Below are 20,427 nucleotides of genomic sequence, written 5' to 3'. Positions count from 1 at the left end.
GGGCTAATATTGCTGCATTCAGCTTTAACATGTTCAGCCGATTACATTTTACTTCACATTTTCAAGCATTAAAAAGCACTATGATATAATGACTGCTAGGACTTGACTTGAACAGTAAACTACGAAAACCCCTCCTCCTTGATTTGATTGGCCATATCAAACATTTAGACATTGACAGGTTTACACTGTGCAATTTTTAATAGTCCTATATAATTTTTAATAGAGTTTAATAAACGAACATGATCCCCATGTCACACTATAAAATCTTATTTGTCATCGTTTCAGACTATACAACAATCAGGATGTCAAAAACCGACACACACTGGAGTCGTGTTACAACATCAATCAAAACAAAATAAAAGTCATATAATATATCAGAATTTTAAAAGAGCCACCCGACATGGTTTACTCCCTGCCAATATTTAGAAACAAGATTAAGTACCTGAATTTGTATTTCCAGAACCCAGTCGTGATACGTCAGCATGTTGCACAAAAACTACTACTTTTTCTATAGCTCAGTAAGTTTCTGTTCTTGCTGTATTGTCCACCTGACCTGCTTCAGAATGTTGAAGTTGTTGCAATAATTGCATCATCAAGATTTGCCCTCCAATTGGTTCTTGGTTTGACAAGGGTTGTTATAAGAATCACACTGACATGGTCTCAAATTTTCTGACACTGCCAAAATTTCATTAGAGGAAAATATTTTGATTGCAACATCTATTAACTGGCTAGGTAAATTTGTAGGTGAACATGTCACACTAGATAAAAATACAGATTTTGAAACCTAGGATGATAAGAATCGAAAGAAACGAGGGTCAAAAGGATAGAGGATAAAAAATAAAATATTTTATTTAATCGTTTTGAATATTGTGGATTGACAGAATTATGCATTCATGTAATATTTGACCCTGACTATTGTCTTACGTTGCTCTCATTTTTTTTTTCTTTTGTGATCATTGTATTATTAAAAACATGTCATGTTCCATTAAAACTTATTGCAAGTTTGATTTCATAAATATGCAACATGGTGGTTCAGTGGTCAGCACTGTCTCCTCACAGCAAGAAGGTCACGGGTTTGAGTTTCAGCTTGGTCAGTTGGCAATTCTGTGTGGAGTTTGCATGTTTCCCTTTTGTTGGTGTTGGTTTCTTCCAGGGGCTCCGGTTTTCCCCAAACACCAAAGACATGCGCTATAGTATAGGTGAATAAACTAATTCGGCGTAGTGTGTGTAAATAAGTGTGCATGGATGTTTCCCAGTACTAGGTTAATGTTAGAAGGGCATCCGCTGTGTAAAACATAAGCTGGGTAAGTTGGTGGTTCATTCCATTGCCTGATGAATAAAGGGACAAAGCTGAAGGAAAATGATTGAGTTTCATATATTTAATATGTCAAAACTTAATTTTTGATAACTTTAAAGCCAGTTTTCTCAATATTTATTTTGTATTTATTTTGTAATCAATGCTTTTTTTAAATTCATCTTTCAGAAAATGTTGCAATAAACCGCAACCCTTTACGATAAGGTAAAACCATTAATATAATACATTATTTTACGCAGCGGATGCCCTTCCAGATGCAACCCAGTATTTGGAAACACCCACACACACTCAGACACTACGGACAAAGCTCAGTCTAGGACTGTGAGGGAAACCGTGAATACAGGGAGAACACAGATATACCAACAGGCCCTATCAAGACTCAAACCAGTGACCTTCTTGCTGTAAGATGACCGTACTAACCACCAAGTGACCGTACCACCCCCATCATTATATTTTTTAGATTACAAACAAATCCTAATGGTATACTTGGAGTCAAGCTTTGATAGTGTTGATGGATTCAACCTGGCTTATATGTGTTTCAAGAGTTCACACTTAACTGACAATCAATAAAGCATATTTGGCATGCTGTCCCAGGAGAGAGCCCTGAGCTCGTAATATCCTCGAGCCCGGGGCTCCCTCCCGTTAGAAGGGCGCGAGGGGAATTCGAGGTCAGGTTGGTCTCGAGAACTCCCCTGCTTGTCACCGTGAGAAGTGTAAACTAAGGGTGATAATTTGTTTTAGTTGATTGGCTATGGTTTATGTTTTTGGACAGTGGGAGGAAACCGGGGAACCCAGGGAAAACCCACGCGAACACGGGGAGAACATGTAAACTCCACACAGAAACACCCACCGGCCCGATGGGTTGGACCGGCGGTGTTCTTGCTGTGAGGCAACAGTGCTAGCCACTGGGCCCTCGTGTCGCCCGATCAGAAAAAAGTGGGAAGAGGATGTAGGGGTGGAAAGGGGGGAGCTTCAAGACAAAAATAACTGGAGTGAAAAACTCAGGTCATTTATAATGCTTCCGTAATCATCTAATAGGGCTGTGTACGGAGCTAACAAGGAGCCAGCCGTGTTGATTATAAGCATGTGATCCTCTCGAAATTAGTTTATGAATAAACCGCACTTCGATCATTGGTTTAAGTCCAGTCTGGGTGTTAATTTTCATCTATGGAGTCTATATTGCTCATATATTGGCCAAACTGCCCAGCATCTGTTTGTGTGCGTGTCACTTTCTACTGGATACCTGTTCAGTCTATAGTGGATTTTCGGTGAACCTCTCTGACTTTGATCAGCCGACTGGAACCTGGTAGTGAAGGATAGAAAGAAAAAGAGAGAAAGTGAGGTGAAAGCATCTGTAGAGGTCACCATGAGGCTTCCAGCGAGGGCCGTAACCCCTCTCAGGGATGAAGTGACAGGCTGGAGAAGGAAATAAATGCCCTTCGCTGCTGCCTCAAAACATTTCCAGGCTTCAACAGAATAGAGACATGATATGTTTTAAATAAAAGCTGCGCTCGTAATGGATTGATTTGATGAGATATAAATACAGACATCCTGTTATTGCGGAATGAGAAGGGCTTTTACGTGGTGAGTTGATTGCGTTTGAAAATATGAGAATCCATTTTGCAGCAAACTTTGCTTTTAGGAGCTCATTCAAAGAGCATAACTGCACATTTGTGGAATGTGCACTATATTGGTATTCCTCTAACGTTGTGCTTTGAGGTTTGCTTGAAAACCTTCTCTAATATGAAATATTATTTCTGCCAAAAACATTTAACATACAAATTCAGAAGGGTTCAAACCCAATAAAACTTGAAATAGATTTAGATCCCTTAAGATTACTTTTATTTCCTTAAGGTAATTTGGTAAACTTAGTTTTTGATATAATTTTAGGTTTCTACAATAGCATTTTTAGTGTAGTGCAGGAGGTCGGTTAACCAATTTCATCAGAATGAGTACTATCTTAGATTTAACTATTGTTGCATTGGTATTCCCCAAACACTGAACATAAAGACTCAATTCAAAAACGTTTCTCCCTTAGAAGATTTAACAAGATGGCTTTAAAAAAGGACTATAATTATACACACACACACTGTAAAACCCAAAAAAGTTAAGTTAACTCAAACTGTTGTGGAAACCAATTGCAATAAACCATTTAAATTCAAAACCTAATCCTAATGAGTACTGTGAACTTAATCTGTTTGAGTAAACTAATCAATTTGAGCACAGTAAAACCCAATAAATGAAGAGAACTCAAACCATTTGATGAAACCAATTGCTACAAACCATTTGAGTATAAAATGATTCTATATGAGTACTGTGAACTTAATCTATTTAAGTTGAAGTAATGAGGTAAGTAAATTTTGAGTTAACTACACTCATTTCATGTGATAAAATTGACTTTTGGGTTTTACAGTGTATAACTGAAGTCCTGCTTTTTGAAGTCAGAATTACTATACAGGTTATTTACAGTTGAAAATAAATAAAATTATTTTTAACAGAGCAAGGAAATTTTTACTGTATGTTTATATATATATATATATATATATATATATATATATATATATATATATATATATATATATATATATATATATTTATATTATTATTATTATTATTATTATTATTAAAGTGACATTTAAAGGCTTAGCTAGGTTAATTAGGTTAACTAGGCAGGTTAGGGTAATTAGGGAAGTTATTGTATAAGGACGGTTTGTTCTGTAGACTGTCGGAAAAAAAAAAAAAAAAAATATATATATATATATATATATATATATATATATATATATATATATATATATATATATATATATATATATAGCTTAAAGAGGCTAATAATTTTGATCTTGAAATGGTTTTTAAAAATTAAAAAGTGCTTTTATTCTACCCAAAATAAAACAGATAAGACTTTCTCCAGAAGAAAAAAAATATATATCAGGCATACTGTGAAAATGTCCTTGTTCTGTTTAATATCATTTAGGAAATATTTGGGAAAAAAAAAAATAAATAAATAAAGGGAGCTAATAATTCTGACTTCAACTATATTTACACAAACTAAAACTCTAAACTAGTTGTATTCTCTTTAGCAAATATAAATGTACTAACTGAAGCTATTAGCAGAAGTATTCATTGGTGCCTTTTGTATGGTAGTCTTTTTATAAGTGTAAATCGTAACACTGACTTATCTGAGTCATCACACTGAATAGTTATCTTTAGCCAGTACTTTTGCTTAATTATCTTATCTCTAAGCCCATAACCTGATTTTAATAAAAAATAAATCTGAACCCAAAAACCTCTATTCTATTTTATGAAAGCCCAAAACTTTGCAGAGTAGAGGTATTTCTTTGAAGAAAATGCATCTAGTACAGTACATGAAAGTTAATGTACTTCTGTGGAATCTAATATTGACAGCTTATATTGACATCCAATGAAAACACAGAGCTTCCATTGGAGCTTTTATATCAGTGTGACGTGGGATGTCAATTGACCCAATACATCAGACTGAGTTTTTATTTAAGTTTTTAGCCTCTGCTGTATTGGTATTACTTCAACATTTTAGACCTACAGTACTTAAAGGTTCTCTCAAAAGTGTTAATGTTTGTACATTGACTGCATTTTATGAGAAGAAAAAGCCCCTGACCTTTAATTAAAATCTTTGTTGCCCCCTTTAGAGTATTAATGTTTGCCACTGGTAAAGTAGACATGTTGACTGACCTTACTCATGAAAAGGAATTTTAATATATGACATACTAATATTCCTCAAATATTCTGCTCATAGATTTTGTTTTGCACAAAGGACTGAATAATGTACAGACTCCATTTCAAAAAATTATATATATATATATATATATATATATATATATATATATATATATATATATATATATATATATATATATATATATATATATATATATATAATTATTATTATTAATATTATTATTTTTATTTTTTTATTTTTATTCATTTATGTTTTTCATTTGTATTTTTGTTCTCCTAAAAATAAAAATAAAAATAATTATATAATAAATTTTCTTACTTTGACTGTTTGCCAATCTGATGGCAATGATTCTGTATAGCTTTATTCTAACGCATACACCAATTGTCCTGATTCTTCTGACTGAACTTTTATCTGTGTGTTTGGCCACTGCTATCTTGCTATTCCTCAAAGCCTCTTCCCAATGATTTGTTCCAAACCACTAACCACAAACATTAAACGTTGGAACTTAATTTAGCACAACCACCATACACATTCCATTCTGTCAAGAATTAAAGCCTAAACCTTGTTTTGCTGCTTTTTTACACCCCTCAGTAAATTTAAATCAAATGAACAGCATTTTTAGAGTCATTGCCTTTCTATAGAGTCTTCTTTTGATAGATTTTACCTGTCTGATGAAAACATCAATGACACTTTCACTCTTGGCTAATTTGGGACATTTATTTTACAACCTTTAATTATTAACAAGGCAAACATGCTTGAAATTACTCCAAAACATTCTGTTTAAGATCTGAACTTAAATAAATAACTGAACTGAAATAAATAAATAAATAAATAAATAAATAAATAAATAAATAAATAAATAAATGAATGAAAAATAAATAAATAAATAAATAAATAAATAAATAAATAAATAAATAAATAAATAAATAATAATAATAATAAACACTTGATTGTAGTGATTAGGTAGCCAACAAACTAGGCTTTATCACAGAATATGATTAGTTCATTTATATTCTACATTAAAAGAAGCAGTTTTTGCTTCTCAGAATGAGCCGTGACCATAAACTGGTTCTTTCAGACCAGTAAGAGGATGTTTTATAAGTAATTTACAAACAGTTTTAAAAACAGTTTTAATTCCCATGCTAGAGCAAAGCTACAGGTGTGAAATAAATGTCCACATGGTTGTGGTTTATTTTGACAGTGAGATTTGGTTGACTACACTTAACTACTTTGCTGTGCATTTGTTGACTGTTAGGAATAGAAAAATAGGTTAACATACTTGCAAATATACTTAACATTAAAATAATTTTTTGGCAAATATTAAAGTGCTAATGAGATATAGTTATCGTTTGTGCTCAAGTTAATGTATTCATTTTCATTTGCTTACTTTCTGCTGAATGCAAAAAAAGATATTCTGAAGAATGTTGGAACCCAGCAGCCATTGACCTCTATAGTAGGACTAAACCATACGGAAGTAAATGGTCTAGTCAATTGATAACTGCTATGTGGCTTATATCAGTCACTATGTCAGCAACTGTTTTGAAACCAAAGTTCTCTCTCCATAGATGCAGCTTATGCAAAATGACTAAGTGTTTACATACATTGTCATGATAGCATAATCACTTGATAACATGTTACTCATTCTAACTTCTGACACATATGCTTTATACAAGTATTTAACATGTTTAATCAGTGCTTTACATATTCAGTTATTCTACACAATCAGTCATTCAGTCATTCTTCTGCATAGCCTTCTCCTAGTGTTGCTCCTGTGCAGGCATACTCATCTTACACAGTATTTTTAACACATGCTGGCATGTTTGCTGCAAACACTCCATACTTTTTGAGAAGATAAAATTAACTACTTTACACTTAGAAAATACTTCACACAGAGAGAATAAAATCTTCTTCAGTGGCTCCTGCTTTCCAGTATTCTTCAAAATAGCATGTTTTGTTCAACAGAAAAATAAACTCATGAAGCATTGGAACAATCACATGGTGAGTAGTGAACTGTCCATTTACGCACACAGTCTAAAAGGACTAGCTGTTATACATGGTAAGCCAAATTTCTAAAGAGGACCATCTGAATGAAGTGTTACCTTCCTTTCATTTATTTGTTTTACTACACTGGCTGTCAATTCATCTTATTCATTAAATTTAATGTTTGTCTTGTTTAACCACCAATATACAGTATGGGTATTCCTTAAAAATTCTGCTTAAAAGTTCTTTCTAAATATCCAACCTAAAGTAAACCTCAATGTAAAAAAAAATAAATAAAAAAATACGATCAGAAATATTTTTTTTGGATAACATACAATATGGTGCAGCAGGGGCCTAATGGTTAGAGAGTTGGACAGATTTGAGTCTCGACATCAGCAGGGATTGTAGATAATATTTGACCTGTATATGAATAATCGTAGTAAATGATTTTACTTTTTTTCAAAATCTGTGTGAACCGGAAGTTGCTGAGCCTTTTATTTCAGTATATTGATGTACCATATGAAACAGAGTATTGAGTAGGGCTTTCTTTTCAAGCTGTGTCTCAAATGGCACACTATGCACTTATGCACTATGTACTCATGCACTTACACACTCAACAGCATAGTATATGTATGTAGTGTGGTCCTAAATGGCACACTAATGTTTTTTTACTAAGCGGAAATTCAAACCGTTTCCCTGATGACGTTTGACGGTTGCCAAATCAGTGAAATAAACGACCAAAAAATACCTGCCGTGGTTATAACCGCATTCCCCATCGGGAGGCGCTGTAATCACTCTCGTGGGAGAATTCGGCTTTCATCATCCAAAATAAATAAAGTTAGCCAACATGTGCGCCAATAGCTCCGCCCCTTCCGCTATGTGAGCAAGCCTGTGGTCGCTGAGTGTGTGAAGTGTCCATCATTACACACTTCATTTTACCGGCTGAATGAATGCATCATCCGGGTAATTAAAGTGCACTTATTACTTTTAGAGTTTTCAGTGTGAACGCACTCCTTACACTATTTATACTACAAAATGGCGTAGAATAGTGCATAAGTCTGCGATTTGGGACGCAGCTTTTCTTTTGTGCATTTTTCTCTTATAGCAAACTAACGGTAATAGAGGTGTGGCTAAGATTATTTGATGCAAAGTCGAAAGCCCTCAGGTTGACGTCAACAGAAGGACCATCACTCCAAATGCAGATACAGATACACAGTCGGACTGTAATTTTTAGATTATCAAAACAATTATTATTATTTATGTATTTATTTTTTAATCAATAAATGAACTAAGATGAACTTACTGTAATTCACGCCTCTTCTCATATGAGCCATAGAGCTTTTCAGTGTCTTAGAAAATTTAAATCAATATATTCAAATCAAATATTCAGATTTTTTTTTTCATGGAGTTATTTAAAAATGTGTTTTTCACTGACCACACATGAAGGTTTCTTTCTTAAAAATACAATCTTGTACATACAGGTTACTAACCTAAAAATGTAGCCCAGTTTGTGCTGTTTAGTGGCATTAAACTGTAAGCAGATAAACGTTTATAAACATCAGAACTTCTCCAGGCCCCCAACACATCCTCAGACCTCAGATGGTTAATAAGCATTAATAAGCAATTTAAGCAATAAGCGTTAATAAGCACAGGGACTTTAAGGCTAATCATGCTTTTACTATTATTTTTATGTTATGCACATTTTAACTGGTTTTAGGTCAGTTTAATTACTAGAATTTGACTACGAGAAATAGATTTTATTTAGTTTTATCTTTTTGCTTAAAAATTGACGGCAGCAGGATATTTTTATACTCTTTCATTGACAAATTTTTCCAACATTGACTCTAGTTTCGGTAATTTATGATGCTACACTTTCCCACCATTACCGAAAAGTTCTGTAATTTGTCATTTTACCAACAAAGCATGCTTTCTCATATTTGAGAAGGGATGCTATTACATATTTTGTATTTGTAAACAATATATGGATCTAACCAAAGAGCATAGAATCACCAAGAAGCTCAAGTGCGCACTCTAGTGCGATTTGGGAAACAGCTACTAGTTGGCGTGGCGGCCATTTTGGAATGAAAATTCCAATAGAACAACAGCATATTATAAGACCGTAAAATAAACTATTACAAGTGCTGATGATTGTCATATAAATGTTGTATTGTCGTCTTTCAGGCTGTATCTCAGCTTTAATTAGCTTATTAAATAAATAAATAAATAAATAAACAAAGCAGCTGCTTGCCATTGTGACAGCAATAAGATCCAGTGGACATCCGATCGGTGTCACTCCAATCCGGGGCTGTTGCTGGGTGCTGCTGTTGCAATGGAACATTCTATTGAGTGTCGCCTCTTGGTCATTCTAAGCTCTTTGATTTAATGTAAGCTGTATTTGTCACTGAATTAAAAAAATAAATAAATGAGAATTATGTCATCACTGACTCACTGTTTACTTCCAAACTTGAGTGTCTTTCTTCTGTTGAACACAATAGAAGATACGTTGAAGAAATCTGAAAACCTGTAACCTTTGACTTCCACAGTATTTTTCTTCTTTATTTATTTTTCTTCTATGGTAGTCAGTGGTTACCGGTTTTCAGCATTCCTCAGAATATCTTCTTTTTGTGTTCAACAGAATAAAGAAGCTCATAAAGGTTTTGTAAGGTCAGTAAATATTGAGTCAGTTTACATTTTTGTGTGAACGATGCCTTTAAAAATTCATTCTATCATTTTTCTTTGACTTGGTCCCTTTGCGTCTTTAAGAATACTTTCAGCAAATGTGAATGTACTCAATGAAAGGCAGTCTATGGACAGTATCCTTCAGCAAAGTCTTATTTTGACAGCTTGTGTCCATCTGATGGAAACGCTGCTGTCTTTTTGAGTTCTAGAGGAAGTCGCTTGTTCGCCAGCATGGTTTGTGCTGATGGCAAGATTAGGTTTAAGCCAGGCTTCGTTGAGGCCTGATCTCTGCTTCTGCCTGTCTGTTTGCTCCATTCACCTCTGGTCTTCATGTCAGCTTGAGTCCGGGCAGCGCTTGAATTCTCCACCCAATATAATGAAGACTGCTCTCAAAGCAATTATCTGCTGATAAAAATCATTTTCTGTAATAAGCCACAGAACTAAGAGGTTGGAAGACAGGGATATTGGGGTCATTTTCATTATAGTTGATGTTATTGTGCAAGCTTATTTGTGCTAGTTGTGTTGTCAGACAATGATTTGGTCAATTCTTGGTCAATACTTGTGCTGTTTATTTATTTATTTTCTTGTGGGCATATTATAATTTAAAAATAATTTCCTTTTGACCAGTTGGCTTTACTAACTTTAAATATATTTTAATGTTTTATTATTATAAATTGTACTGGGTCCACTTTAGTGAAAATAATAATATTAATAATAATAATAATAATAATAATAATAACAACAACAACAACAACAACAACAACAACAACAATAATAATAATAAGGCAACGAAGTGGTGCAGTAGGTAGTGCTGTGGCTTCACAGCAAGAAGGTCGCTGGTTCGAGCCTTGGCTGGGTCAGTTGGCGTTTCTGTGTGGAGTTTGCATGTTCTCCCTGCGTTTGCGTGGGTTTCCTCCGGGTGCTCCGGTTTTCTACACAGTCCAAAGACATGCGGTACAGGGGTCCGTTCTTCGTACCTCGCTTAAATGATCTAAGATTATTTGGCAGATCCCGGATCTTTTAATCTTGATAACTGATCTCTCACTAATTTGGTAATTCAAACAAGTTCGCGAATCAGATTAGAATGTCTGGATAAACTGATCTGAGATCGCTGCGTGTGTTGTGTAGGACAGATCTATCGATCCTCGAAATCATGATCAGCAATGCAATGATTGGCTGACGGCACAGCAGCGTAATGACATCATCTGATTAATATTCAATTATCCATGTGAGCAAAATTACATCAAATTAGCAGTAAACGGCTTGTTAAATATGAAACGCAAGCTTCCACATTTGTGAGCTGTAGTCTTTACATTTTCATGTGTCAAGTGTATTCATCATGTATTTCAATGCAAATCAATGTATTTAGTTCTACATTTAGAAAAAGATTTTCTTTATTATAGTAGCTGTTTTTTAATCGGTGTAAAGAATAACTGGTTGTTTACAAAAGCGTTTTTATTGGTAAAGGCGTCTGCAACTTTTGTGAAGCATCAAATCACTGGCATATTAACTATCAAAACATGTTTATGACTGCTGAAATGTATTATTGCTTTAAAAAAAGTCACATATTCTGCATTTCTATCATACACAATTTGTACTAAAGCGATCTAAAAAGTTCATATCAATAAGTTTTCTCTTTGCACCACCAGGTGGCAGTCTTTGTACTTTCATTTCGAGGGTGCAGATTGCATACGTTTTATTAATATGTATAACTTAATTTATTTTATTAATGATATATATATAGTTAAAAAATATGTACCATTTCCCCAAGTGTATATAACTACTACTGTCAGAAAATATCAGAAATCGGAACATACTTTCTGTATTATCTTTGCTTGAACTGACCCGATCTAATCCTGTTTATATGAATTGAACCTGCTCCCGATCAGGTTTGACCTAGCAGAACTGTTGCTATGACAACAACTCTCGGATCAGCTTTGAAGAACGAAACGATCCTGGATCGTGTCAAATCGTCAATATCCAAATCCAACTAACTGAGTAATCCACGTACGAAGAACGAACCCCAGGTGAATTGGGTAGGCTAAATTGTTTGTAGTGTATGAGTGTGCACGTGTGTGTGTGTGTGGATGTTTCCCAGAGATGGGTTGCGGCTGGAAGGGCATCCACTGCGTAAAAACGAGCTAGATAATTTGCCGGTTCATTCAGCTGTGGCGACCCCGGATTAATAAAGGGACTAAGCTGACAAGAGAATGAATGAATGAATGAATGAATGAATGAATAATAATAATAATAATAATAATAATAATAATAATAATAATAATAATAATAGCAACAACAACAACCAACAACATAAACAGCAATAATATTATTATTATTGTTATTATTATTGTTATTAATATTATTATTATTATTATATGTTAATGGAAAGTCATTGAATAAAATTATAGAAACAGAAAAGTTGTTAAAGGTAATACACAGAATTATAAAATGTGTTTTTGTTCACAATACAATGTAAAATAAAATTTAAAAAAAATAATTTTCAGCAGCCATTTATTCAGTGCCACATGATCAGCATCACATTTAATCATTGTAAAATTCTGTTTTTGAAGAAACATCTATGTAAGAAAAACAAAATGTTCTAAATTAATGAGGAGTGTAGTATACAAACTTCTTGTTGTACAGTTTGGTACGGTATGAGTCATTACTAGTCAGATTTACAGACCCTTACAGTCTCTGATATGTTACTAATTACAGCAAAACTACACACAGCATACATGTATTCCTTATTTCGGAAAACAACATGCAACATATAGCACAGTCAGTGCAAACCACTCGTATGCATCTTTAATCTTCACCAGCACATGCAACCTCTTGTTAGAAAGTTCATAATAGTCCAAATCACTCAGTGGAAATGGGCCATATAAGTTACCTCTATTTTTCACCGAATTTGACCTACACTGTTGTTTGAATGTAAAACTATTTACAAATCATGTTTTTCTCCTTTGTTTTTAACTTTAAATGACAACCATGAATTTATTTTTGTATTTTTGTATCTAATCAAATGTTTGACCTTTTCTCCTCGCATTTCTCCATCCATTTATTAATTAATTATTTTTAAAGCGTCATCATGAACGTTAGCTGACCAGATTCTCCTGGACTGCATATTTTATCATTTTGTGTTTACCCACAGTTTCTAATATGCAAATCCATGATGTTAACTACAGTTTCTAATATGCAAATCCACAATGGTTCTGTATTTTCACAGAGAATCTGACTGGAAGAGTCCCAGATATTAACAATGTTCTTTTTATTCAAAACAGCAGCTGTCATTTTCAACCCGTTTTATTATTATTGTTTTGTTTTTTTTTTTTTGTTTTTTTTTTTAGTTACAAAGGTTTCGCCCCAGACCGGAAAACATAGTACTTCACCGAAATAAAATGGACGCAATGCAGTGCACGGCCCCTCTCCCTTCCCCTGTGTGGTCCATTAGAATGTGTGGGTCATGAGTTTTGGCCCCAGCTGTCTGATTAAATGGACAGATTGACTTTTGGCTGAGAGAGCCGCTTCATCCCCCTCTACACACACACACACACACACACACACACACCCACCCCTGCATGTGCACTGAAACCTTTGGCTTGGTGCTGGCTGATTTTAAATGCGCCTTCTGCATGCATGAGTTCATCTGTGTTTGGTGTTTGTCTGTGGTTGTGAGTGTTTTATGGATTCTTGAGACAGTATTACTGAAAACAGAAAGTTGGAAAACAGTTTCCACCTTCTCTAGCCTCTGTCTTGTGCTGCGTTGTTATTTTGCACATTATTTGTGCAGTTCTGTTTTAAATTGTTTTGATTAAAAAGCAAATGTTTGTGCTTGGTTATATTTGACCACATTATGATTATAGGGCTCTTGTTTCATATCTTACAGATAAACCACTTGGATGTTAACATTATATGTTAAAACTGCAAATGGATCATGAATGGACACGCACACGCAAAAAATTGTGATGTTGGAATATTTTCTTGTAAAAAGTAGAGATGCTCCGATTCCTTGATCAGTACTCGTTGATCAGGCTGATCCAATGAACTGATCAGAAGTGTTTATATACAAGTTTACAACCAAAGGAAGATGCATCCGGGTTATGCATCAGCAGCACTACAACACATGAGCAATGTTTCCAAATTGCATTATTAGTCATTTTCATTCATTCATTCATTCATTTTCTTTTCAGCTTAGTCCCTTTTTTAATCTGGGGTCATCACAGCAGAATGAACCACCAACTTATCCAGCACATGTTTTTTATGCCCTTTCAGCTGCAATTCATCTCTGGCAAACATCCATACACACTCATTCACACATATAGACTACGGACAATTCAGCCTACCTAATTCACCTGTACCACATGTCTTTGGACTGTGGGGGAAACCGGAGCACCCGGGGGAAACCCACGCAAATGCAGGGAGAACATGCAAACTCCACACAGAAACACAAACTGACCCAGCTGAGTCTCGAACCAGCAACCTTCTGGCTGGGAGGTGATAGCACTATCTACTGTGCCACTTTGTTGCCCTATTATTCATTTTTCTTACCTTTTTTAAAATCTGTTTTATCGATTTTCTTTTTGTTGCTACTTCTAACCATTGCATGTATGCAACATACTTAAGTTATTATCTTAAGTAAGGCGATATCTCATACTTAAAGGGTAATTGTTCTTTTGCAATGGCAAAGTTATATAAAGCTTGAAGAATCAAAATCGGTACTTCGTATTTGCCAATCACCGGCAGTATCAGCTGCAAAAATCCTGATCGGAGGATCCCTATGAAAAGTAATCATTTAATCACTTTTTTTTTATAATTTTTTTTTTTTAATTTTTAAATTAAAATGTTCCAACATCACAGTTTGTGTTTCCCTTTTCGTTCAGATGTGTTACACTTGTTTAATGTGTTTTCCATTACTTAATATACTACATCTCTTACAGAATAAAAACAAAAAAAATCATAAGCATCGCATTTGAAACGCATGTGAAACACACATGGAATGGATGGTTTTATTCAAAAAAAGCATTTGATCCAAGCAGCAGCCTCTCGCTCTCTCTCGTGAAGCAAATACGGAAGCAACTGAAACTGCAATTCATGGAAATTCCGCTAGTCTTGGCTCCGTAATAGAGCAAATTTCTATTGAGCCCACTGTTAAAATGGCTAACTTTACAGCAGAAAAAAGGTGTGGTAGCCTGGTACAAAGAACGACTTTGGTTCAAATAGCCAATATTACCCTTCATGACAACTTTAAGGGGGGGATTTTTTTTTTTTATTACTCATTAGTTTTGTTTATATTAAGGTATATTAAGTCTGAATAATTAAGGGCGTGGCCACTTGAGATTCCGGCTGATTAGCTGCTGAGCTCGGCATATACATTGTATTTCTGTTTTATGTGGCTTTACACAGTCAGTTGCTTTTTTTGAATTATTTCTTACAATTATCAGATAATATGGTATGCTGTGTGCACTTAACACTTTACTGATAAAGTGTACAACCAATGTGGTCAGAACACAAATGAGTCACGGGTAAAAAAAAGTGTTAAGCATTTCTCACAAAGAAAAGCCTGTCAAAGAAAAATGTTAGCAGGCATCTCCGCTCACGCTCCACCTTTCCCCTTGTTTGGTATCCCCTGACGGTGAAAAATGGTGATGGTTGGCCATGCCTACATGTAGCTTCTTTTGCGTTCTTCAGAAACCTATGGGTGACGCCACGGATACTACATCCATATCTTTTACAGCCTATGATTTAATCAAATTTTTTTCTATGTGAAAATATTTTAACTCCATAACTTTCATGTGTTTCAAATGCAGTTTTAAAATGCAATGTCAAATGACACTTATGTGTTTTTTCTAAGGAATGAAACAAACATAGGAAACGCATGAAACGTGGAACACATCTGAAACAAATGGAACAAGTGAGATATTCAGAGGCATTATTATCGTAATAAGAGGTGATTATTAAAATGTTATTGGAACACATCCTGTGTTTTATTCTGTAAGAAAGAGTAAAATAACTTGGTACTGGTGCTGCCATACATGGTACTATTTTATTAATGTATGGTAATGTTTTCTTAAAGTCAATTAGATCAGGTTTGTAAAAGAAGTAAAAACAAACAGCTAACATTTGGTGTGAAATAGCAATGCAGCGTATGGGTTGTTGAATGTGTTTGAAAGATGCTATGTATTATTTCCATGCAAAAGGTGAAAGATCTTTGAAAGTCAAAAACCAGCATTGAATAGTTAACCTGTTACAAAAACAACACTAGTCCCTTTCATAAATATTTTTTGAGTTGAAACACGTATCTAATTTTGAGCTGTTACATTTATAATCAAGAATTTCTTTTTCTGTCTTAAATGATCTTACAATGTTTTGATCATTGTATTTTTAGCATAGCTTAAATGTTCTTCCTTTGCTTTTTTTGGTGGGTTAAAGACGATATCATTTTTAAAACCAAGGATTTCAATGCGAGTTCTTTGTGTCTTTGAAGCACTTTTTGAAGGCTTGTTTGCTCTTGTATTTTCTCTCTGCTCCATCTTTTCCATTCTTGATCCTAGGTCCTCTTTCAAAGAAACAGAATGATGATTTAGCTGATAATGACGGTGCTGAGGATGAAGGTATTTTTTTTGATGCCAAACTGATATGCATGACAAGGAACCCTCCAGTTTTTTTCTTCTTTGTTTTTCTTAAATTTCTTGTCCTTTTTTGAGAGTGGAGATTTTTGTTTTTCTTGCTCGTTTTTTGCTGGATGTGTTTTGTCGTTTTTTGCTTGATGTGACCTGTCTCCCGTCATTCCAGATATACATATAATTGTTAATAACCCTTTCATAGGTTTTTTGCTTGAATATTTTTTTCTTATCATTTCCTTTTAATTTTATATGTTGCATCTCACCTAAACAAACCAAAGAAACAAGCCAACAAATTGACTAATAATCTTAATATTAATTCCTAACACTTTTTTGCATGATTTTTAAACCCTTCTGCTTAAAAGACTGAGGTAATCCCCTTCTAAATACAATTTAAAAAATCTGTTTGATAGTCTTCCAACATTGACCATCTAAAAAATTTCCTACGCAACATTTGTATGTTCCTGGGATCCAAAACGCTTCGTCTGCATTTCCATCAGGCCGTGCATCAATAGTCATTACTGTCCAGCCGTTGAGATGACTTTTAATTGCCCGATGTTTAGTGGTTGTGCAGAAATCTATAGAGATGCACAACAAATTAACACATCGATTAAATGCCTGAGCTGTAGACTGTAAAAGAGGTACAAAATCTAATGATAATAATCCCCGAGTGACTGTATGCGATAAAAGCATTTCCTTTCGTGTTCGTGTCAAAACAGAAACCCAGCAAAGACTGTCTCCTGTATAATCAAATGAAATAAGAACCAATTAGAGGAGGCTAAAACCAGGAAAGAGCCTGCTCGCTTTGATCTGCACATCAAAAGATTACAGCAACACAAATATACAGTGAGAATCCCGCAGAGGATCTCTCTTGAAAACCGACAGAGTAATCCTCTTAAGCATGCCTGGCGATACACTGGAAAAACATTCGCTACAGATATCAGCCGCAAACTTGAGGATCTTCAGAGACTTGGTGTGAATTACCTTCAGGACACACAGAACCAATCGCTCATCATTTTACTGGTCAATGCAGAACATCAGGCTACAATGGAACTTCCTCTCAAAACCAACAGCTTCTCAGTGACTTCTCAGATCAAGTGTGGATTTATTTAGATGGTTCTGCTGATCTCCTCTAACTTTAACAATAATGTGGAAGCAGAGATTTCCAACAAATTATTTTTGAGGATCTGCTCAGTTTTCTAAATTGGCAGATTTTAAGCCCAAATCTTTCATGATGTACAGTATGTATATAAATACATGAAAGCTATTTTACTGTATCTAAACAACTTAGACACATTAGAGCTACTTTATTTTTTTTTTACAGTAAACGAATGAATGAATGGATGAATCAATTAATCAATCATCAATCAATCATCCAGCCAATCAATTAATCAATCAATCAGCTAATCAGCAAATCTATCAATCAATTAACCAACCAACCAACCAAATAATCAACTAGCCATCCAACCAACGAACCAACAGCCAACCAACCAACCAACCAACCAATCTAACACTCAATCAACTAGCCATCTAACCAACCAATTACCTGACCAACCAGCCTGCCTGCCAGTCAGCCAGCCTGCCAACCAACCAACCAACCAACCAACCAACCAACAACCAATCAACCAACCAGCCAACCATCCAATCAATCAATCAATCAATCAACCAGTCGACCTTACAATTAATCAATCAATCAACCAGTCGACCTTCCAATCAATGAAGCAATCAAGCAATCCAATCAACCAATTAACCAACAGACCAACCAACCAATCAATCAATCAATTAACCAGTCAGCCAGCCAGCCAGTCAGCCAAACCACCAACCAAATAACCGACCAACTGACAGACCAAGCAACCAATCAACTAGCCATCCAACCAAACGACCAACCAACCAATTAATTAACAGGCCAACCAACCAATCAGAAAACCAGCCAACCAATCAATCAACCAACCAACCAATTACCTGATCGTCTGACCAACCAAAGCAACTAATGAACCATCTTCGCATAAGATTTACTCTTTAAATAAAGCAAACTAATACAGCAAAATAATGCAATGCAAGTAAACTATAATACTATAATAGAACACTAGATAAACTATAAAACAACATAATAGTTGAAAACCAACTATTGAACCAAAAAATCCTAAAGTAATTTGTAAACGTGAAACCTTTTGAATGCTACATATCTTTAAAAAAAAAAACTACTTCTGTAGCATATATTTTAATTATAGCGGTAAACAAATCAACGGGATATTCAGAGTGGTGTTTCGTTTTATTTCTTTTTTTTTTATTGCGTTTGCTTACGCTAACATTGCACTAGCTTGTTTTCAGAAACCAACACAATTCATTTATACTACATTCATACATCAACGTATGTACTTTTTGGTGAGGAAAAGAACAAATATGTATTATATTATTTCACATTTTTACTGCATTACTTGCTAATTCACAATAAATATTGATAAAGCAACACAAACCAACACGAATATTGATCAACCTATGTTCATTTTCAACTTATGTTAGCAAATAAAATCTTGCAGTGTATAAAAAAATAAATAAATAAATAAAAAATCTGTATGTGAGCCGAGTAGTATGTCAATATTCGTAGTTTCCAAAAACAAAATTCACCTGGTTGATCTACTACTTCTGTCAAAGTATGTATCCAGTGGGAACTTTACTATCCCATAAGGTCACATGGGAGAATTTAATCATATGCAATTAATAGTAATAGAATAGTAATAGTGATAGAGTAATGGAAGTAGTAATAGTAGTAAAATTGTAGAGATGACCTACCTTTAGTGAGTTTTTGAAGTGTTTATTTAATGGACACTTTACTATTTCATGAGGCCATGGAGAGAATAATGATAGTCATTTTTTTTTTCTTCCCAAGACTAAGGTGTTCTTATGTCAGTGTAGTTTAGACATCTATTAAAATGACATTAAACAGTGTGTCACCTTTGCAAACTGATATATTATTTCTCCATCACTTGAGCTTCCAGACTTTACAGGCCAGTACAAGTAGTTAAAGGAGCAAAACTCTTACTTCTAGAACTTGTGTACGCTTTATGAGTTAAATTACCATAGTTTTGCTTGAAAGTTCCACAGTTTTTCCAACTACCGTCTGAGTGAATTCATGTTCAAAAAGCACCCAAACGAGCTAAACATTTAAGTAAACACGTTTATTCAAATTCCCGGGGCCTATCTGAGCGTGCTTTTTTGCTAAGTGGAAAAGGACCGGCGTTTGGCTCTCAGACAGCTGCAGCTGATAGGGCTGAGAGGAGACACAGAGCGCACATTAATTATGTAGACATAACGCTACCTTATTACTGCGCACTGCTTATACCAGCTGCCGTGGCATCAGCGACAGTTCGCGCCAACCAGCTCCTCTGATTTTATTTCATAGATCCAGTAATTGGCTTGATCACATCAGTGGCCCACTCTCGGATATTAATATCTATTCTAATTAGTTTACTTTTTTTTTGTTTTTCATATAAAAGCTGCATTCGGGTTATAACCCGGGATCATCAATCATAAATAACAACTTCAAATGCCAAGGGATTCTCCAGATATGACTATTTGCTGGAGATTTACTAAAGCAAACTATCACCAAAATCAATAGCTGCTTTTGACACGTTCATTAATCTGGTGCTTTAGTATGAAGGGTACAGCGTTTATTGACTTTTTCTAGTAATCGGTAACAAAAGGCCCAAGAGACAGTGTAAGTGTGTGGTCTTCCATTGTGCTAGATTGAAAAGCTGAAGAAATTGCTTTTACAAAAGTAAAAAAATAGTTTCACTAGTGTCATTTAAAAGTTGTATAACTATATTTTTTTCTTCTAAAATAACACACAAGTATGACATTTGAAGAACAATTGAAACATTTTGCTCTTTCTTAACTTTCTGAAATAAATAAATAATAATCACTATAATAATAATTATAATAATGTAATAATAATAATCACAATAACGATGTTGTGATTGATAAAAGTATTATTATTAATAAAAGTGATAATAATACTTTTATTATTAATACTTTTATTATTAGCAATTAATAATAATTGATAAAAGTATTTTTAATAATAATAATAATAATAATAATAATAATAATTTTAATAA

The 20,427-nt window shown here is 34.3% G+C and overlaps 1 protein-coding gene across 31 annotated transcripts in view; it reads left to right on the top strand.

Annotated features, from left to right (window-relative positions):
• The window catches only part of nlgn1 (neuroligin 1), a 786,090-nt gene that overhangs the window by 514,304 nt on the left and 251,359 nt on the right, over positions 1–20,427 (top strand). For 22 of the 31 annotated variants that reach the window (XM_087271568.1, XM_087271573.1, XM_087271572.1 and 19 more), the window contains one exon: positions 16,244–16,303. In XM_087271568.1, coding sequence (XP_087127694.1) covers positions 16,244–16,303 — 60 coding nt within the window. 31 annotated transcript variants of the gene reach the window in all.

This window comes from Danio rerio, chromosome 11, assembly GCF_052040795.2.
Source record: "Danio rerio strain M-AB ecotype USA chromosome 11, GRCz13ab, whole genome shotgun sequence".
In the NCBI taxonomy this organism is placed as follows: Eukaryota; Metazoa; Chordata; class Actinopteri; order Cypriniformes; family Danionidae; genus Danio; species Danio rerio.
This window is presented reverse-complemented; position numbering and strand designations above follow the sequence as displayed.